We start from the raw sequence: 18903 nt of genomic DNA, 5'->3' as shown, positions 1-18903 counted from the left end.
GTCTCTTTCTCTAAAATCTTTCGTTTTACTTGTGCATTTTGCAACGGTAACTCGTAAATCACATTCTGAGCTCTCTCGTCTGTGTTATCAGTTAAGGAATGCATTTTGGCTGCCAAAAACCCTGGCTCACACGGAAACTCAAAGCAGCTCGGAGCTGTCTTAACCCCCTCATTACTGGAATGGGACAAGAAAGATTCTTCTAAAACAGCCCTTTTATAACTTTCAGTCGGGCTAATTTGCTCACGTAATTTCCTATTTTCATGTTCCAACTTCCTACATTTCTCCTGCATTTCTCTGTAAGCAGATAAAGGTATCCAGACCTTTCTGTCATCATTACTTCCAAAAGACACTTTTTCTACATATGTACAACAGAAATTATTTCTCAAAACACCATCAGGCATTTTAGCTACACATGCATTTTCTTCTGTAATCCCCCAAACAGAAAACAATTCACAGTTTTTCGTAGCACCATCAGGCAGTTTATCAACACATGCATTCTCAGACATGGTCTGCGGTGCTACTGTGATTCTCCAAACAGAAAACAATTTCTGTAATTCTCCAAACAACAAAAAAACAATTACACTTTTAAAGTGCGCACTTAGAAATCTACTAACTCGTCAACACCCTCTTAATCACCTCTTAATGACCGACCCCACGACTCCTGGTACCAATTGTAGTGCTTTCCTCTTATTTAGTTTCTAAGCACTAACATAACACAACAGAAATGCACTTCTGAGGTCAAAGAAGACTTTTATTGTTGTTAATTCTTCCCCAACCCCAATTTTTATGAATGACGAATTAGTAGCTTTCAAGTCCGCGTTAATCAAACAAAATATATCAGTTTGCAATATACACAGCAGGTTATATTTATAAGATATTGAATGCAAAGCAAAACAAATACTTCACCGTGTGGGAACTATCTACAGCTTCATCTTTCTAAGGTCTGCAAGCTGATGACCCCTGTCAGCCGCGAGAAAGAGATTCATCTACCCACACGGGATTGCTGGCAGCTGGCGCCAAGCTCCAGCAGGAGGTCCGGCAGATTCGAATCTGACTCTCTGCAGCCTGTTACATTCGTTACAAAGGTGTGCCCCCTCCTCTCAGACCTGGGAAACTGAGCAAGCCTTTTGGAGACTGGCCAGGTCTCCAAGACTACTCCTGTTCCCAAGCTCAAGCGAAGAGAAAAACAACACCCATGTACTCTCTCTTATCATGTCTAGTCTACTGTGAGAAAAACATCTTGGTTCTCTGGTGCAAAAACACAGCTTGGAAAAATACAGCTTGGATTCTCAACTGCAATGTCTAACTCCACGTTAAAGGCAATGGGCAGCTAACCTAAATATCAAATGCAATGTCATGTTAAAGGCAATAGGCAGCTAACCTAAATATCAAATGCAATGTCTAGTGTCATGTCAAAGCCAATAGGCAGCTGAGCTGAATACGAAATGCAATGTATAATATCATGTCAAAGCCCATAGGCAGCTGAGCTGAATATAAAATGCAATGTATAATATCATGTCAAAGCCAATAGGCAGCTGAGCTGAATACAAAATGCAATATATAATATCATGTCAAAGCCAATAGGCAGAATATCTAATAGCATGTCAAAGTCAATAGGCAGCTAAACTGAATACATCATGTCAAAGCCAATAGGAATGCAATGTCAAAGCCAATAGGCGGCTAGACTGGATACAGCATGTCAAAGCCAATAGGCAGAATACAGAATATAATGGCTAATGCAATGTCAAAGCCCATAGGCGGCTCAACTGAATACAGAAAGTAATGGCTAATGCCATGTCAAAGCCAATAGGCAGAATACAGAATGTAATGACTAATGCAATGTCAAAGCCCATAGGCGGCTAAACTGAACAAAACATACCATGTGCTACTGGTGAACATTGAGCAACTAATATGCGCAGTGGTGAAACACAAAGTCATTGGTCAAAACAAACTCCATCAAATGGCAGTACAATGGGCCATGCAGGGGCCCCCCGTGGCCCCCTGCACTTGTTCTCTGCGAGCCTTTTCATGGTGGTGAGACCGCCATGAAAAAGCTGGTGGAGATCAAGGTTATAATCAGCAGGGTGGTGCTGACTTCAGTGCTGCCCTGGCTGATTACAACCAGGACCACTGTCAGCCTGTCGGGATCCCCGATCGCCACAACCACAGCGGTCCGACGGCCGCCGTGAGGCTGGTGGTCTTCGGACCACCAGCCTCCTAATAAGGCCCAATATTCTTACCTATCATATTAAGTCTCACAACATTCTTGAAATCACACTATTCTGGCCACGCTATTTGTCATATTTTTTATTCTATATTTTGGTCAAACATCCACAAATCACTATGGTACAGAACCAAACATACCTGGCCAACCATTTTATTCCCACCTGCTCTGCTCCACTTACCCATAAGTGTCCACTCCTCTTTATGGTCTCCACTACAACCACCAGATGAGCTACCAACACACACAATTTCAAATAATTTTTAATTCATATTTTTAATGTATTTTATTTTATTGACAATTTCTATTGTAGAACAGTTAAACCTTACAGGCCAATGAATTCTCATCATAACTGTTTACAACCTGTTTTATCAATGTTGGGTGCTCAAGCTTGCTTTCCTTTCTGTTCTGCCCAGTATAGAGCTTAGCCAGAGGCCTGCCGCCTGTTTGCTGTGGGATCCATGGGAACCAGCTGCCCCTCCTACAGGGGCACTTCCTTAGGTCCTGCAGCGGTGTTATCCCTTCCAGGACACGAGTGCAAATTGGTGCCCCCCCCTAACTGGACTAGTAGTAAAAATGTTGAAAACATTCCATTCCTGAGCATCCCTCAGGGTTGCATCTGCTCATAATGGCTGGGTTCCACAATCAGAGGGTTCGCCGGCTTCTGAATGTATCTGGTGGGGCTAGCTTGAGGACATCGTCATTGGTAACTGCTGGGGCATGGGCACCTGTGCCACTGGCATTCCTGTCATCTGTGCCAAGGGGATAACTGGGTCTTGTGTAGGGCCGCTCTGCACGATAATCATGGGCTGAAAGCAAGAGTGAACAGATGCGTTACCACGATAGTCTTTATTTCACTGCCAACAGAGAGCTCAAAACAGCATTATTTGTCTGTTAAATGTCATATCCAGTTGAATGTAAAGGTATGGAAGAATGAATGATTGATTCACTTTGTACACACCCCTTAGCAGAACTAGTCATCGCTAGATGTGGAAGGGTGGGGGAGGGAGAAAGATAATAAGAAGACCATCTTTGTCTCCCTGTCGAGATTAAAGGCCTGAATTAGTGGATCATTAAAAGGGATCCACTGGATTCTGTGTTCTCTGGAGAGCATACAAACCCAGGAAACATCTAATGGGCAAAACCTTGAAGATGACTTGTATGTACCTAGGATACTTGTGCAGCGAGAACCTAGTTATAAGGAGAGAAAGCACTGCACTGGGGAGCAATCAGTGGTTGATGCTGAGTGGGTCAATTTAGAATTAACAAATTATGTGTGTTTAATTAATCTGAATGAGTTGCAAACAATGTAAATGCACTGTGTTCAACATAATAATGCTTATTAAGTTGAAATAACTACACCTTAAATCCACTCTGGTTTGTCATGCACTGCACATTTGAAACATGGTTTCTCATTTTTCTGTCTATGCAGCCCGAGTTAAAATATGTCCTTCAGCGTTTTGTAAAATACTTTTAATTCAAGCATCTTTACAGTCTTGTTCTTCAGAATGTATTCAGGTTCCTGATGGCCCTGGAGGAAAGAGCAGAGCTTGACAGTATGTTTACAAGGCTATTTCCTCTGGCCTAGCAGAGTTTGAGTATATAGCTTTAAGTGTGCATGTCCTTATGACGGATTATTTTTTAACTTTGTACTTAGAATATTTTGGAGACCTTCTTGGCTTTCCTTGGAGAGCAGACTCCATGTTAGTATGTTTATTTACTCTGGGGCTCCAAGGATATTTTGTGGGAGCTTTTACCCTATTCTCTGAAGGTATGCTGCATGCAAGACTCTCTGTTGTTTTATACTTAGAATCATTTCAGACTCTTTTGCTTATTCTTTAGAAACAGTCCTATGACTTTGTGCTTAGGTTTAGAATATTTTATTATTGACTGATTGTAAGGAAATGGCTCCCTGTTGCAGTTACCCCCCACTTTTTGCCTGATACTGATGCTGACTTGACTGAGAAGTGTCCTGGGACCCTGCTAAGCAGACCCCAGCACCAGTGTTCTTTCACGTAAAATGTACCATTGTTTCCACAATTGGCACAACCCTGGCACACAGATAAGTCCCTTGTAAAAGGTACCAGGGGTACCAAGGGCCCTGTCACCAGGGAAGGTCCCTAAGGGCTGCAGCATATGTTGTGCCACCCTATGCGACCCCTCACCTAACACATGCACACTGCCATTGCGGATTGTGTGTGTTGGTGGGGAGAAAAAGGCAAAGTCGACATGGCATCCCCCTGAGGATGCCAAGCACACAAAATACTGCCTGTGGCATAGGTAAGTCACACCTCTAGCAGGCCTTATAGCCCTAAGGCAGGGTGCACTGTACCACAGGTGAGGGCATAGCTGCATGAGCAATATGCCCCTACAGTGTCTAAGTCTATTCTTAGACATTGTAAGTACAGTTGTGGCCATATTAAGTATATGGTCTGGGAGCTTGTCAAAAACGAACTCCACAGGTCAATAATGGCTACACTGAATACTGGGAAGTTTGGTATCAAACTTCTCAGAATAATTTATTTAAAAATGCACACAGAGGGCATCTTAGAGATGCCCCCTGTATATTACCCAATTGTTCAGTGCAGGACTGACTGGTCTGTGCCAGCCTGCTGCTGAGAGACGAGTTTCTGACCCCATGTGGTGAGGGCCTTTGTGCTCTCTGAGGACAGAAACAAAAGCCTGCTCTGGGTGGAGGTGCTTCCCACCTCCCCCCTGCAGGAACTATAACACCTAGCAGTGAGCCCCAAAGGCTCAGGCTTTGTGTTACAATGCCCCAGGGCACTCCAGCTAGTGGAGATGCCCGCCCCCTGGACACAGCCCCCACTTTTGCCGGCAAGTCCAGGGGAGATAATGAGAAAAACAAGGAGGAGTCAACCAGAAGTCAGGACAGCCCCTAAGGTGTCCTGTGCGGGGGTGACCCCTGCCTTTAGAAATCCTCCATCTTGATTTTGGAGGATTCCCCCAATAGGAATAGGGATGTGCCCCCCTCCCCTCAGGGAGGAGGCACAAAGAGGGTGTAGCCACTCTCAAGGACAGTAGCCATTGGCTACTGCTCTCCCAGACCTAAACACACCCCTAAATTCAGTATTTAGGGCCTCCCCAGAACCTAGGAAACTAGATTCCTGCAACCTGAAGACAGAGAAGGACTGCTGACCTGAAGCCCTGCAGAGAAGACGGAGACACCAACTGCTTTGGCCCCAGCCCTACCGGCCTGTCTCACCACTTCAAGAAAAAACTGCAACAGCGACGCGCCCCACAGGGTCCAGCGACCTCTGAAGCCTCAGAGGACTACCCTGCATCTAAAAGGACCAAGAAACTCCCGAGGACAGTGGCCCTGTTCAACCAACTTTGCAACAAAGAAACAACTTTTAAAGACCACACGTTTCCCACCGGAAGTGTGAGACTTTCCGCTCTGCACCCAACACCCCGGGCTCGACATGCGGAAAACTAACTCTACAGGGAGGACTCCCCGGCGACTGCGAGCCCGTGAGTAGCCAGAGTTGACCCCCCTGAACCCCCACAGCGACGCCTGCAGAGGGAATCCAGAGGCTCCCCCTGACCGTGACTGCCTACTTCAAGGAACCCGACGCCTGGAAAACACACTGCACCCGCAGCCCCCAGGACCTGAAGGAATTGAACCCCAGTGCAGGAGCGACCCCCAGGCGGCCCTCTTCCTAGCCCAGGTGGTGGCTACCCTGAGGAGCCCCCCCACCCTTGCCAGCCTGCGTCGTTGAAGAGAACCCATTGAATCTGATTACAAACCTGACGCCTGTTTGCACTCTGCACCCGGCCGCCCCTGTGCCGCTGAGGGTGTACTTTCTGTGCCTGCTTGTGTCCTCCTCGGTGCCCTACAAAACCCCCCTGGTCTGCCCTCCGAAGTCGCGGGTACTTACCTGCTGGCAGACTGGAACCAGGGCACCCCTATTTCCATTGAAGCCTATGCGTTTTGGGCCCCACTTTGACCCCTGCACCTGACCGGCCCTGAGCTGCTGGTGTGGTAACTTTGGGGTTGCCTTGAACCCCCAACGGTGGGCTACCTTGGATCCAAACTTGAACCCTGTAAGTGGTTTACTTACCTGCAAAACTAACAAATACTTACCTCCCCCAGAACTGTTGATTTTTGCAGTGTCCACTTCCAAAATAGCTTATTGCCATTTTTGCCAAAACTGTACATGCTATTGTGATAATTCAAAGTTCCTGGAATACCTGAGTGAAATACCTTTCATTTAAAGTATTATTTGTAAATCTTGAACCTGCGGTTCTTAAAATAAACTAAGAAAATATATTTTTCTATATAAAAACTATTGGCCTGGAGCTAAGTCTTTGAGTGCGTGTTCCTCATTTATTGCCTGTGTGTGTACAACAAATGCTTAACACTACTCCTTTGATAAGCCTACTGCTCAACCACACTACCACAAAATAGAGCATTAGTATTATCTCTTTTTGCCACTATCTTACCTCTAAGGGGAACCCTTGGACTCTGTGCATGCTATTTCTTACTTTGAAATAGTACATACAGAGCCAACTTCCTACACTGATGCTGACTTGAATTGGCTTATCATCTACCTTTTTGCACTCTTTATTAATTTCTAAATGTTAAATAAACCTTAATGGGTTGTACTTAAATTTTGTCTCATGTGGATTTTCCTATGTGTATTTTCCTATGTAGTTTTTCTTGTAATTAAATGCCTAGGCACTCGTCTTCTGAGACTCACAACTTATCAGCCATTTTAATGGTAAAAAGCGCTGACAGTTTTGCCTGGTTTTGTCTTGCACTGGTACAATGCATATGATGTAAGTGAGGGTCCTACAGTCGATTCTAAAGCAAAACTGGTTCTTCACAGGTTACTAGCAGACGACTCCCTGGTTCCACAATTGAGATCTTTCTTCTTAAGGGCCCAGATCAAGAGACGGGCAGAACTATGCATCACACAGAGCCAACCGTGATGGCCATCATGCAGATATGAGCATATAGCGTCACTCATGGAGCCTCCACGTACGACACTCTTATCCTTAGTGGAAAAGGACGGTAACATCTATGTCTATTGTCATTGAATATATTTGTAAGCACAAATCCCACAGCTGAACGTTGGCAAAATAGATTTTCTCCTAATCCTATTAAGGGTAATAAAATCTTTATTTGTTGCGAGTTAAATATGGACATACAAAAGTGAACAATGGTTTTGAACAAAGTAATTTGGAACTTTTGTTCCTAGTGGTTTTACTGAAAACCCATTATATTGTTTAGTTCAATTTATTTTTCCCAAGGAAAAGAGTTATAGAGCCCATCTAGAAAGGCATGTCTGCTGTGACTGTAATCACACCAGCAGCACTCATAGGTCCCAGATTCTCAAAGTTACCTGTTAATCTTTATTCAACTTAAACATGCAAATAGTCGTTTTAGGTCTGGTTTCATAGCACAGCTGTTGCCATACCATCCAGGATGATCTGAAAAGAAAACAGAACTGAGAGATTCTTAGGCTCTGCCCACAGAAAACATGATCTTCTTCTCCACAATGTTCGGATTGGCCAGAATGTGTGTGCTTCCACTGAAAAAGAGTCATTATTTTGCCTTTAGGGAAAGATTGCACAGATCATCTCAGCCCACCACAAAACCAACATGAAACTGCTCATCAAACTCCCTTGGATGGCAATAAAAAATGTGCTGCGCTGCAACTAACAACCCAGATCACCAACAACGATCTGCCAGCCCCCTATCAGTGCAGCTTCCAAAAGTGCTAGTTTAGAAATACTCAACAATATACACAGCACACTAGACTAAGGTGGCAGCTGTCTACTTGTCCTTCTTGACCTATCAGCAGTTTGCAACCAAGGGCTTCTAAAGATCCTTGAGACCTGCATGTGCTTCCATGGAACTGGGTTTACCTTCCTCACCAACGGCAAAAAGCTGACTAGATTGGGTCCCATCACATCTACCTCAATGAGAATCAACTGTGGTGTTCCTCAAGATCCATCCGTGTACCCATGTTATTCGTCCTCTCTGTGGAGTCGTTGAAAGATGGGATGGAGTAGATAGGTGTACCGACCCACTAGTCTGCTGATGACACCCACATCTATCTGGAAGAAAGCTCCCTCCAAGTTATCATTATCTTGAAAACCCTGTTTAGAAACACTGCAGAACTGGATGGCTGCCAAAATCCTCAGACTCAATTTGGAGACAACTGAATTCATCCTCCTACATAAACGCCAGCACAAATTCAACAAAGAATGGGCTAATGAATTGCAACCTCAGAGTTTTAAGCCAATCCTGTCATCAGAATAAAATCTCTAATCATCTGGATCAACCACTTTTAATCAATAACATCACAAATTAAGTAGGCCTGGGTGGAGTAAAGGGAGTCTGGCTCCGTGGAATTCAGCGAAGTTGAAAAAAACTCAGTGGAGGCGGAGTTCCGTGACTCGCGGCGTCCTGAATGCACCCATCTCGGAAGCGCTAAGCAGGGTCGGGCCTGGTCAGCCAGGCCCGACCTTGCTTAACACTTCCGAGATCAGGCACACTCAGCAGGGTCGTCGACAGTGAAAGCAGCCGTTTCAGGCCTCTTGTGCTCCGGCCTGCCCGTGGCAGGCCAGTGAACAAGAGTTCTAAACTGTAGCTTTCTTTTGCTGCCTAAGACCCTGGCCTGAATTTAGGCCAGGGCCTTAGGTAGTGAAAGCTGCCAGGCCTGTTGTGCACTGGCCTGCTCCTGGTGTAGTGCTCCGGTGCAGCTGCAGCAAAGTTATGGGCTGCCCAGCGCAAGCGCCGACTGTCTGGGCTTGCGTTGTGCAGCTCATACTGGTCTGCAGTGCGCACCAGGTGAACTCCGCTCCACTGGCGGGGCAAATGGAGTTTTTTTGATAGCTGAGTTCCAAAAACTCTGTTAGCTCTGCCAGCGGAGCCGAGCTCCCCACACAGGCCTAAAATTAATCACACTGCAAACTCTGCCAGAATGTCTCTTCTTTCCATTAAAAAAACTGAAACCTTTCTGTAGGAAGTTGGCTCTGTATGCACTATTTCAAAGTAAGGAATAGTATGCACAGAGTCCAAGAGTTCCCCTTAGAGGTAAGATAGTGGCAAAAAGAGATAATACCAACGCTCTATTTTGTGGTAGTGTGGTCGAGCAGTAGGCTTATCAAAGGAGTAGTGTTAAGCATTTGTTGTACATACACACAGGCAATAAATGAGGAACACACACTCAGAGACAATTCCAGGCCAATAGGTTTTTGTTATAGAAAAATATATTTTCTTAGTTTATTTTAAGAACCACAGGTTCAAATTCTACATGTAATATCTCATTTGAAAGGTATTGCAGGTAAGTACTTTAGGAACTTTGAATAATCACAATAGCATATATACTTTTTACATAAAACACATATAGCTATTTCAAAAGTGGACACTGCAATTTTCAACAGTTCCTGGGGGAGGTAAGTTATTGTTAGTTCTTGCAGGTAAGTAAACCACCTACGGGGTTCAAATTGGGGTCCAAGGTAGCCCACCGTTGGGGGTTCAGAGCAACCCCAAAGTCACCACACCAGCAGCTCAGGGCCGGTCAGGTGCAGAGTTCAAAGTGGTGCCCAAAACACATAGGCTTCAATGGAGATGGGAGTGCCCCGGTTCCAGTCTGCCAGCAGGTAAGTACCTGCGTCTTCGGAGGGCAGACCAGGGGGGTTTTGTAGGGCACCGGGGGGGACACAAGTCAGCACAGAAAGTACACCCTCAGTGGCACTGGGGCGGCCGGGTGCAGTGTGCAAACACGCGTCAGGTTTTCAATAGGTTTCAGTGGGAGACCAAGGGGTCTCTCTAGCGATGAAGGCAGGCAAGGGGGGGGCTCCTCGGGGTAGCCACCACCTGGGCAAGGGAGAGGGCTTCCTGGGGGTCACTCCTGCACTGGAGTTCCGATCCTTCAGGTCCTGGGGGCTGCGGGTGCAGGGTCTTTTCCAGGCGTCGGGATTTTGGATTCAGACAGTCGCGGTCAGGGGGAGCCTCGGGATTCCCTCTGCAGGTGTCACTGTGGGGGCTCAGGGGGGACAACTTTGGTTACTCGGAGTCGCCGGGGGGTCCTCCCTGTAGCGTTGTTTCTCCACCAGTCGAGTCGGGGTCGCCGGGAGCAGTGTTGCAAGTCTCACGCTTCTTGCGGGGATTGCAGGGGTCTTTAAATCTGCTCCTCTGGAAACAAAGTTGCAGTCTTTGTTGAACAGGGCCGCTGTTCTCGGGAGTTTCTTGGTCTTTTGGAAGCAGGGCAGTCCTCTGAGGATTCAGAGGTCGCTGGTCCTGGGGAAAGCGTCGCTGGAGCAGTTTTCTTCTGAAGGAGGGAGACAGGCCGGTAGGGCTGGGGCCAAAGCAGTTGGTGTCTCCGTCTTCTCTGCAGGGGTTTTTCAGCTCAGCAGTCCTCTTCTTCGTAAGTTCCAGGAATCTGATTTCCTAGGTTCAGGGGAGCCCCTAAATACAGAATTTAGGGGTGTGTTTAGGTCAGGGAGGGCAGTAGCCAATGGCTACTAGCCCTGAGGGTGGCTACACCCTCTTTGTGCCTCCTCCCAAGGGGAGGGGGTCACATTCCTATCCCTATTAGGGGGATCTTCCATCTGCAAGATGGAGGATTCCTAAAAGTCAGAGTCACTTCAGCTCAGGTTGCCTTAGGGGCTGTCCTGACTGGCCAGTGACTCCTCCTTGTTTTTCTCATTATCTCATCCGGCCTTGCCGCCAAAAGTGGGGCCGTGGCCGGAGGGGGCGGGCAACTCCACTAGCTGGAATGCCCTGTGGTGCTGGAACAAAGGGGGTGAGCCTTTGAGGCTCACCGCCAGGTGTTACAGCTCCTGCAAGGGGGAGGTGATAGCATCTCCACCCAGTGCAGGCTTTGTTACTAGCCACAGAGTGACAAAGGCACTCTCCCCATGTGGCCAGCAACATGTCTCGAGTGTGGCAGGCTGCTAAAACCAGTCAGCCTACACAGGTAGTTGGTTAAGGTTTCAGGGGGCACCTCTAAGGTGCCCTCTGAGGTGTATTTCACAATAAAATGTACACTGGCATCAGTGTGCATTTATTGTGCTGAGAAGTTTGATACCAAACTTCCCAGTTTTCAGTGTAGCCATTATGGTGCTGTGGAGTTCGTGTTTGACAGACTCCCAGACCATATACTCTTATGGCTACCCTGCACTTACAATGTCTAAGGTTTGGCTTAGACACTGTAGGGGCACAGTGCTCATGCACTGGTGCCCTCACCCATGGTATAGTGCACCCTGCCTTAGGGCTGTAAGGCCTGCTAGAGGGGTGACTTATCTATACTGCATAGGCAGTGTGAGGTTGGCATGGCACCCTGAGGGGAGTGCCATGTCGACTTACTCGTTTTGTCCTCACCAGCACACACAAGCTGGCAAGCAGTGTGTCTGTGCTGAGTGAGGGATCCCCAGGGTGGCATAAGATATACTGCAGCCCTTAGAGACCTTCCCTGGCATCAGGGCCCTTGGTACCAGGGGTACCAGTTACAAGGGACTTACCTGGATGCCAGGGTGTGCCAATTGTGTAAACAAAAGTACAGGTTAGGGAAAGAACACTGGTGCTGGGGCCTGGTTAGCAGGCCTCAGCACACTTTCAAATCAAAACATAGCATCAGCAAAGGCAAAAAGTCAGGGGGTAACCATGCCAAGGAGGCATTTCCTTACACTTTCCTACAGCCACAGACTTCCATGTTGTGATACAAGCCCTAATAATGTGATACAAGCCCTGATAATCTCTCAAATTTATCATGGGAATGCATTTCTCATGGGACTTCTCCCTCCCTCCTAAGACTGTCCTCAACTCTTCTGCTCACTTGGCCTCCGGCACCCATAAATACCGTCATATCACCCCATCCTTAATGATCTCCACTGGTTCCTAAGAGAGGCCAGAATTATGTTCAAACTAACCTGCATTACTTTCAAAGCCATTCACTCTTACATCCCTTATTACTTACTTCCATCATAAAAATCTCTAAGCAGCAGAGATATCTTCAGACCGGAATCCTAGAATCGGAAAACCAACTTTGATGAGCCTTTACCGGAGCAGCTCTTACTCCTTGTAGCTCTCTCCCTACTGATATGTGTTCTTAAGAAGGCCTACTAATAATATGTAAGAAACTAAAATCATTGTGCTTTAACTCTTATGTGAATTCAGACAAAGAACTTAATTTTAACACCAAACATAATTCCTACAAATGAACTTAATTCCTTGAATGGATTTAGGGACAGAAATAGAGTTTTGTGGAAGGGTATTCCATCACAAACGTGATGGATATCTTCTCCACCGTATCACGTATAGTATATCTTATGGCATTAGTAATAAGGCAGGCACCAAACTCTAAATAAAGCCTTTAATCTATGCACCTGTTCACTTCTCTCAGCCCCCTTTTTTAACCTTTCTCGCTCCTCTTACCCTCCATTCCTGGCCCTCACCCCCTTTCCAGTTTTCACTGCCCTGCTTAAAAGCAACATGTTCGCCATCTTGGATCAGTACTTCAATAATAGAGTGAGCACAATACCATTCCAAGATGGCCCCCAAATGCAATGTTTACTGATAGGCCATCGAGGGGTACCGTGGTACATAGTACAAGTGGAGTACAGCAATTTATATTGTCAGTAAGTTTAACATTGTAACAGTACAGGTGCCAAAACATTCAGCACTGAGGCAGAATGTCCGTACCCCCTCTTTTGGCTTTTACTTTCAATCTGTAGCAAGTCGGAATAGCCAAGTTTGTGTGAGGTGGAATGTGGTAGCATGTGTACATTGGCTGCACATATCACTTGCGTTATATATAATGTTCAAACAGTGTTATTATTATGTAAATAATTATGACTTTTATTATTATGAAGCTCATAATCTTAATAATGTTAATATATTTTTTGCCAATAACATATAATTCCTAGTTGTATACATTAAGTTATTCTGTAACAAGACTCTGGCCCTCATTTGGACCTTGGCAGTAAAAACTGCCTACCGCTGCGGCAACGGCCGCCAAAAGACCGTCGCAGCGCCTACCAGCCATCAGCCGGATTATGCCCACAGCTGGATTTCAGCCAGAAGGATGGCGGAAATCCAGCTGTGGACATGCTGGCAGATGGCTGTAAGGTGGCGCGCCGCCTGCCGTGTTATAAAACGGCCTAGCGGTGTTCTGCTGGTGGACGCTGATGGTGGCAGCAGAGCCCCGTCCTGTCTCCTGCCGGAGGACCCCCTGACTACAGGTAAGTCGGGTGCTCTTACAGGGGAGGGGGATGGGGTATGCTGTGTGTGGGGGTGTGTGTGTATGTCTGTGTGTGTGTGTATGTGGGTGTGTGTTGTGTTTTGTATGTGTGTGCATGTCTGGAGGTGTGAGTGCGTGTCTGCGTGTATGTATGTAAGTGTGTGCGGATGTGTGTTTGAATGGATGTATGTATGTGTGGATGAATGTGGGAATGGGTGTGTGTATTCGTGTGTGCGTGTGTGAAGAGAGGGGCATGAATGTAGGGGGGTTTGGAGAGGAAGAGGGGCAGAGGGAGACTCTGGGGACGAGGAGGGGGTTGGGGTAGGGAAGAACCCTATCAGTGACAGGAAAGGGATTCCTTGTCACTGATAGTGCCTACCGCCATGGTTTTCGTGGCAGTAAGGAAGCAACAAAAACCATGGCGGTAGGGGGGTCATGACTTCGCAGGCGGTACAGTGACGGCTGCTGGGCTGGAGATTAATATCTCCAGCCCGGCAGCCGTTACCGCCATGGCGGTCGGTGTGGTACATTGGCGGTTTGGCTTCCGCCAAACCGCCAATGTCATAATATGGTGGAAAGTACAGCCAGCCTGTTGGCAGTACTTTCCACCATATTACCGCCGACCGCCGGGGTCATAATGGCGGCCTTTGTCTTAAATGTATGCGTATGAAATTTTGCATTTCCAGAGAAGGTTACTTTAGAAGTGGAAGCCTTTCTGAATGTGGGTGGGTCAAGCATGAGCAAGCTGTGGCTACCTCTGCTTCTGGTTCTCCTAGAGATCTAAAGCTTTTGAGAGAAATATTTTGGCTTGTTTATGGAGGATGTCTTGTAAGTTACACAAACAATTGTGTATACAGAGTGAAGGTCCAGGGAAATCAAATTTAGGGATGCAAAGATGGGTGTGATGTTCTGAAACAGTTTTGTATTTGAAATCAGAAATACAACATTGGACATCATTTTGCAGGACCTAGACAGGCTGGTCAGTGCATTTCTTATTTTCTAGAAAGATTAAGGTGTTCTATTGGCTTGAGATTCTAGAGACGTTCCAAGTGGAGTTGTGGATTTCTAGACATTTCTGTGACAAAGATGAGTAGATTGTTAAAATTATGGCAAAGTATATTAAGACCTCTTGCCAACGTTTGTGAAGATGCCTAGTCTGATTAAAAGATAATATTAAGAGTGATGGAAGGATCTAAATATGTAGGGCCTCTGTATGAAATGGGTTCTGCACATTTAATTCCCTTGGATTTTTCACTTATTGACTACTTGGTTTTGAACTTTTACTGTCAGTGAATCTCACCAACTGAGTCTAGTAAATTTCGCGGAAATGGACTGTCCCAGGAAGGGGACAGGCCTGGTGAGGGGAACAATAAAATCAACTCTACAAATCAAATTTAGAGGCCAGTAGGCCTAAGGAAATTGTTCCTGTGGGCTAGAGCTGGTCCCAAGAAACAAGGCGAGATTTATTCAAAAATACACTCTACAGGGCCAAGGAAGTCCACATCCACTACAAAACCCTGAAATTCAACCCCCTACCTCCCTACCCCACCACCCCCCTCCATTACCCCAGGGATGACTAAACTCCCATGGGTTGATGGGATTTTAACGGGAAGGGGAAGTACGCGGGCCCCATCCTGGGATCCACAACCGGTTTTAAAAAACCAAAGCTGCAGTGCAATGTTGCACCTGCAAAGCACAGTGCAAGGCCACGATTCAAGAAACTGTGGCACAAGGCCGCTCATCATTTATTCAATCCCGTTGCCTGAGAGCGCCCCATCAGTCCTCGTGAGGGCTGAGAAAGTTACATCTCTCTCTTTGTGATGCCCTGGGAAGGACAGGGATACCACCAATGCTGCTAGCAAGTGCTTTGGGAGGTTGCCAGGAGTGCAGCAGCTCCACAGAAGTTTCCCTAAAAGCACCCATCGGTCTCCCAGGCATTAAATCCCTGCAAGAGGCATGGAATGTTTTTAGCACTTCTGCAGAGTGAAGGAACTGTGTTGGTTAGTCTTAAAGCTGCGGTGGCAGCAGTGTAAAAATAGAAAAGGGGCTCATGTCCACATGTGATTGAATTGGAAATGCTTTATTGAATGTGTTCACATGAACAGTGTATCATAATCCATATTAATGAAAGTCATTAGGAGATGGTATCATCAACGTATATTATTAATTTGGTTGACAGTGATTTTAAATGCCATATTTCTATTTTTGCAATTGTGGAGGCAAGCCAGTAGGCCTGACTTTTATAATTGCACCCTATAATATTGTGTCTCTGCACACGTGTAGCAGTACTGTGATTTATGTTTATGGCTTGTTAGGGTGCCAACCATTCTGGGTGCTTCACCAAAGGTATTTCGACCTGCATATTTAATTATTTAAAGTAATTCATAGTATTTAGTAGTGTGTGTTATAAAGTACTTTTCCTTTTTGTAAGAAAAAGCACTGACTGCACAATGATTCATTGAGAGTTGTTGTGTACCAGTCAGCTGGGGGTACCATCCCACACCACCTCCCATGAGTAGGTCTTGGAATACTTTGTTTCACTTCCTACAAAGAGAGGCAAGTGCTCCAAAGGGGTACTTGGTTCCCAGTAAAGAAAAGATGCAAATTTACTCCTTGTGAAGAGCTCACATCCTTTGCAACTAATAGCCCAATTTCTTACAGCCTCTCGGAGAGGAGAGAGAGGAGAGATACGACAAATAACCGCGATAGTTCTCAGGGATTCATACAGCAGCAGAGATTAACACTTTCAAAGTAGGTTTGGCTCTAATGCAAAAGGTCAAGAAATAAGATTCTTAGGGCATGATTTAGACTTTGCTGAATGGAGTAAATTAACTCTGCCACCCTGCTTTTACTCCACCCACCAAATTTAAAGTTCACCACTGGCCCTACGGTGAATTCTGTAGGTTTCTATGGGAGACCAAGGCGGACATTTGTTTTTGGAAAAGAAAAACTAATGGCCCTAACCCAATGTGAGTTTTCTTCCATGATGTGGCGGTCATCTTTGTTTATTGTCCCTCACTGCCACGCAATGCCTGGTAGTGACGGACAGTAAGAAAAGTCATTTGAACACTCACTCTAAATAGGGTGGATGGTCAGATGGCTTACCTCTGATGCAAGAACTGTTTCAGGCCATCAGCGGAAAGATTATGATGACTTTACTGGTTTGGCTTAAAAAATTGGTCAGCCCGACTTAAAATAGGGTAGGCCGAACAAGGGCGGAGTACTCGGTTGGCACTGCAATGGAGTACTGTGTCTGGCAAACTCTAAATCAGGCCCCTAGTGAAGTAGCTGAAATGGGTGATTCAGCAATTTGCAGAAAGGGGTTGCACATGTTGCAACAGCTGGAATTATGGGGCAAAACCAGTAATGAAATTAAAGACCGTGGACAAAAAGGAGCAAGTAAGGCTTAAGTGTGAATATGCAGTATGAGCTGAAATCCTCATATTGTAGTGGTCAGACACATTGTGGTAGCACCAATATTCTGGAAATTGTGCTATCTTAACCAGTAGGTAAGATTGACATAGATATTAACATGCAGAAACAGTGTCCACATTACTAGTTGCGAAGTAAGCACTAACTGTTTGTTGTTACTAACAGGCATGGACTTCTTGTGCTTTGGAGTGGGCTACCTGCATCTCATGATGCTCTTAATGATTGTTTTCTTGGATTGCTTGTGTTTCAGCCCAGGTTGGACCTGGTCTGGCAGTTCGGTCTGGACTGTTCCTATTGTAGCAGGGTCAAGACTGATTTGCAATTGGCTCGGTCGAAACGGAGGTAGCATGGTGTGCAAAATAACACTGGACTGGGATGAGGCCTGAGTAAATACCAGGGACTGAGAAAAATTCAAGCATTCCATCACGTTTTTGTATACTTCCCGATGATTGTGTGTCCATATATATCAAGGTCACTAATACTGACCTGCACATATACCAATTCCCGAATATTGAGTACCAACATATCTTCAAGGTAAATAGACATGCACTCTTCTTAACTCTAGATCTACTGACCTTTGTGATATGTTGGTAGGCGGTGTAAGTGACAGTCGATATTAAAAACTCAGTACCCTGGTAGAACACTGCCTCAATGCTAATAACCCTGAAATATATACTGTAGGAAAATACCCTATTTTTGGCATGGTTACCCCCACTTTTTGCCTGCTGTCAGTGTGTTTTGACTGTGTTCACTGGGATCCTGCTAACCAGACTGTGCTCTCTCTCTCTCTAAATTTGGTTGCTTAGGACTTAGCACACCCCACAATTGGCATACTGGTGCCCAAATATAAGTCCCTAGTATATGGTACTTAGGTACCCAGGGCATTGGGGCACCAGGTGTTCCCCATGGGCTGCTGCATGTATTTTGCCAACCATGGGAGTCCATGCAAAATGTGTCTTCAGGCCTGCCATTGCAGCCTGCATGAAAAGGTGCATTCACCCTTTCACCACAGGTCACTGCACCAGGTCACTGTTAGTCACCCCAATGGCAGATCCTCCTACCCCAGAGGGCAAGGTGCAAGTACCTGTGTGTGAGGGCACCCCTGCATGAGCAGAGGTGCCCCTACGAACTCCCTGGACTTTGTAAGTGTGGGGAAGCCATTTTACCCATGTACTGGACATAGGTCACTACCTATGTCCTGCTACATAATGGTAACTCTGAACCTGGGCATGTTTGGTATCAAACATGTCAGAATCATACCCCAAAACTGTTGCCAGTATTGGTTGTATGATTCCATGCACTCTGGGGGCTCTTTAGCAGACCCCAGGCATTGCTCCTACCAGTCTTCTAGGGTTTTCCGGGCAGCCCAAGCTGCTGCCACCGCACAGACAGGTTTCTGTCCTCCTGCTGCTTGACCAGCTCAAGCAGAGGAAGGCAGAACAAAGGATTTCCTTTGGGTGAGGGGGCAACACTATCTCCCTTTGGAAATAGGTGCTACATGGCTTGGGAGCAATAGCCTCCCCAAGTCACCAGTATGCCTTGAAGGGCACATTTGGTGCAGTCCTTGCATAAACCGGTTCACACCAGTCCAGAGCCCCTGGTCCCTGCTCTCGTGAAAAACTGGACAATGGAAAGGGGAGTGACCAATCCCCTGTCCATCACCACCCCAGGGGTGGTGCCTAGAGCTCCTTCAGGTGGCCACTTGATTCCGCCATCTTGAATCCAAGGTGGGCAGAGGCCCCTGGGAGCATCTGAATGGCCAGGTCAGGCAGGTGATGTCACAGACCCCTCCTGATAGGTAGTCACCCTGCTAGGTGACCAAATCCGTTTCCTGGGCAATTTAGGGTCTCCCTCCCGGTAGGTCTTCAGATTCGATGTGCAAGATTCCAGCAGGACTCCTCTGTATCATTTACTTCATCTTCTGGCCTCTGGGACTGCAACTGGAGCCTCCAGGAACTGACAATCTGCAACTCCAGCGACGGCTACGCTCTGCAACATTGTTTCTCTGGCTTCTTCCAGCAAATGCAACATTTCCCT

At 46.3% G+C, this 18903-nt stretch overlaps 1 protein-coding gene across 1 annotated transcript in view; it reads right to left on the bottom strand.

Annotated features, from left to right (window-relative positions):
• Positions 1 to 2478: 2478 nt before the first annotated feature.
• The window catches only part of LOC138294261 (membrane-spanning 4-domains subfamily A member 8-like), a 128900-nt gene continuing 112475 nt past the window's right edge, over positions 2479 to 18903 (bottom strand). Inside the window, exon 7 of the mRNA XM_069233376.1 lies at positions 2479 to 3030. Within this exon, the coding sequence (XP_069089477.1) occupies positions 2905 to 3030 (126 nt within the window). The 3' untranslated portion in view covers positions 2479 to 2904. The remainder of the gene's footprint in view (positions 3031 to 18903) is intronic.

Source organism: Pleurodeles waltl, chromosome 4_2 (genome assembly GCF_031143425.1).
Source record: "Pleurodeles waltl isolate 20211129_DDA chromosome 4_2, aPleWal1.hap1.20221129, whole genome shotgun sequence".
Classification (NCBI taxonomy): domain Eukaryota; kingdom Metazoa; phylum Chordata; class Amphibia; order Caudata; family Salamandridae; genus Pleurodeles; species Pleurodeles waltl.
Note: the sequence above shows the minus strand (reverse complement) of the source record. Positions and strands in the feature narration are given on the sequence as shown.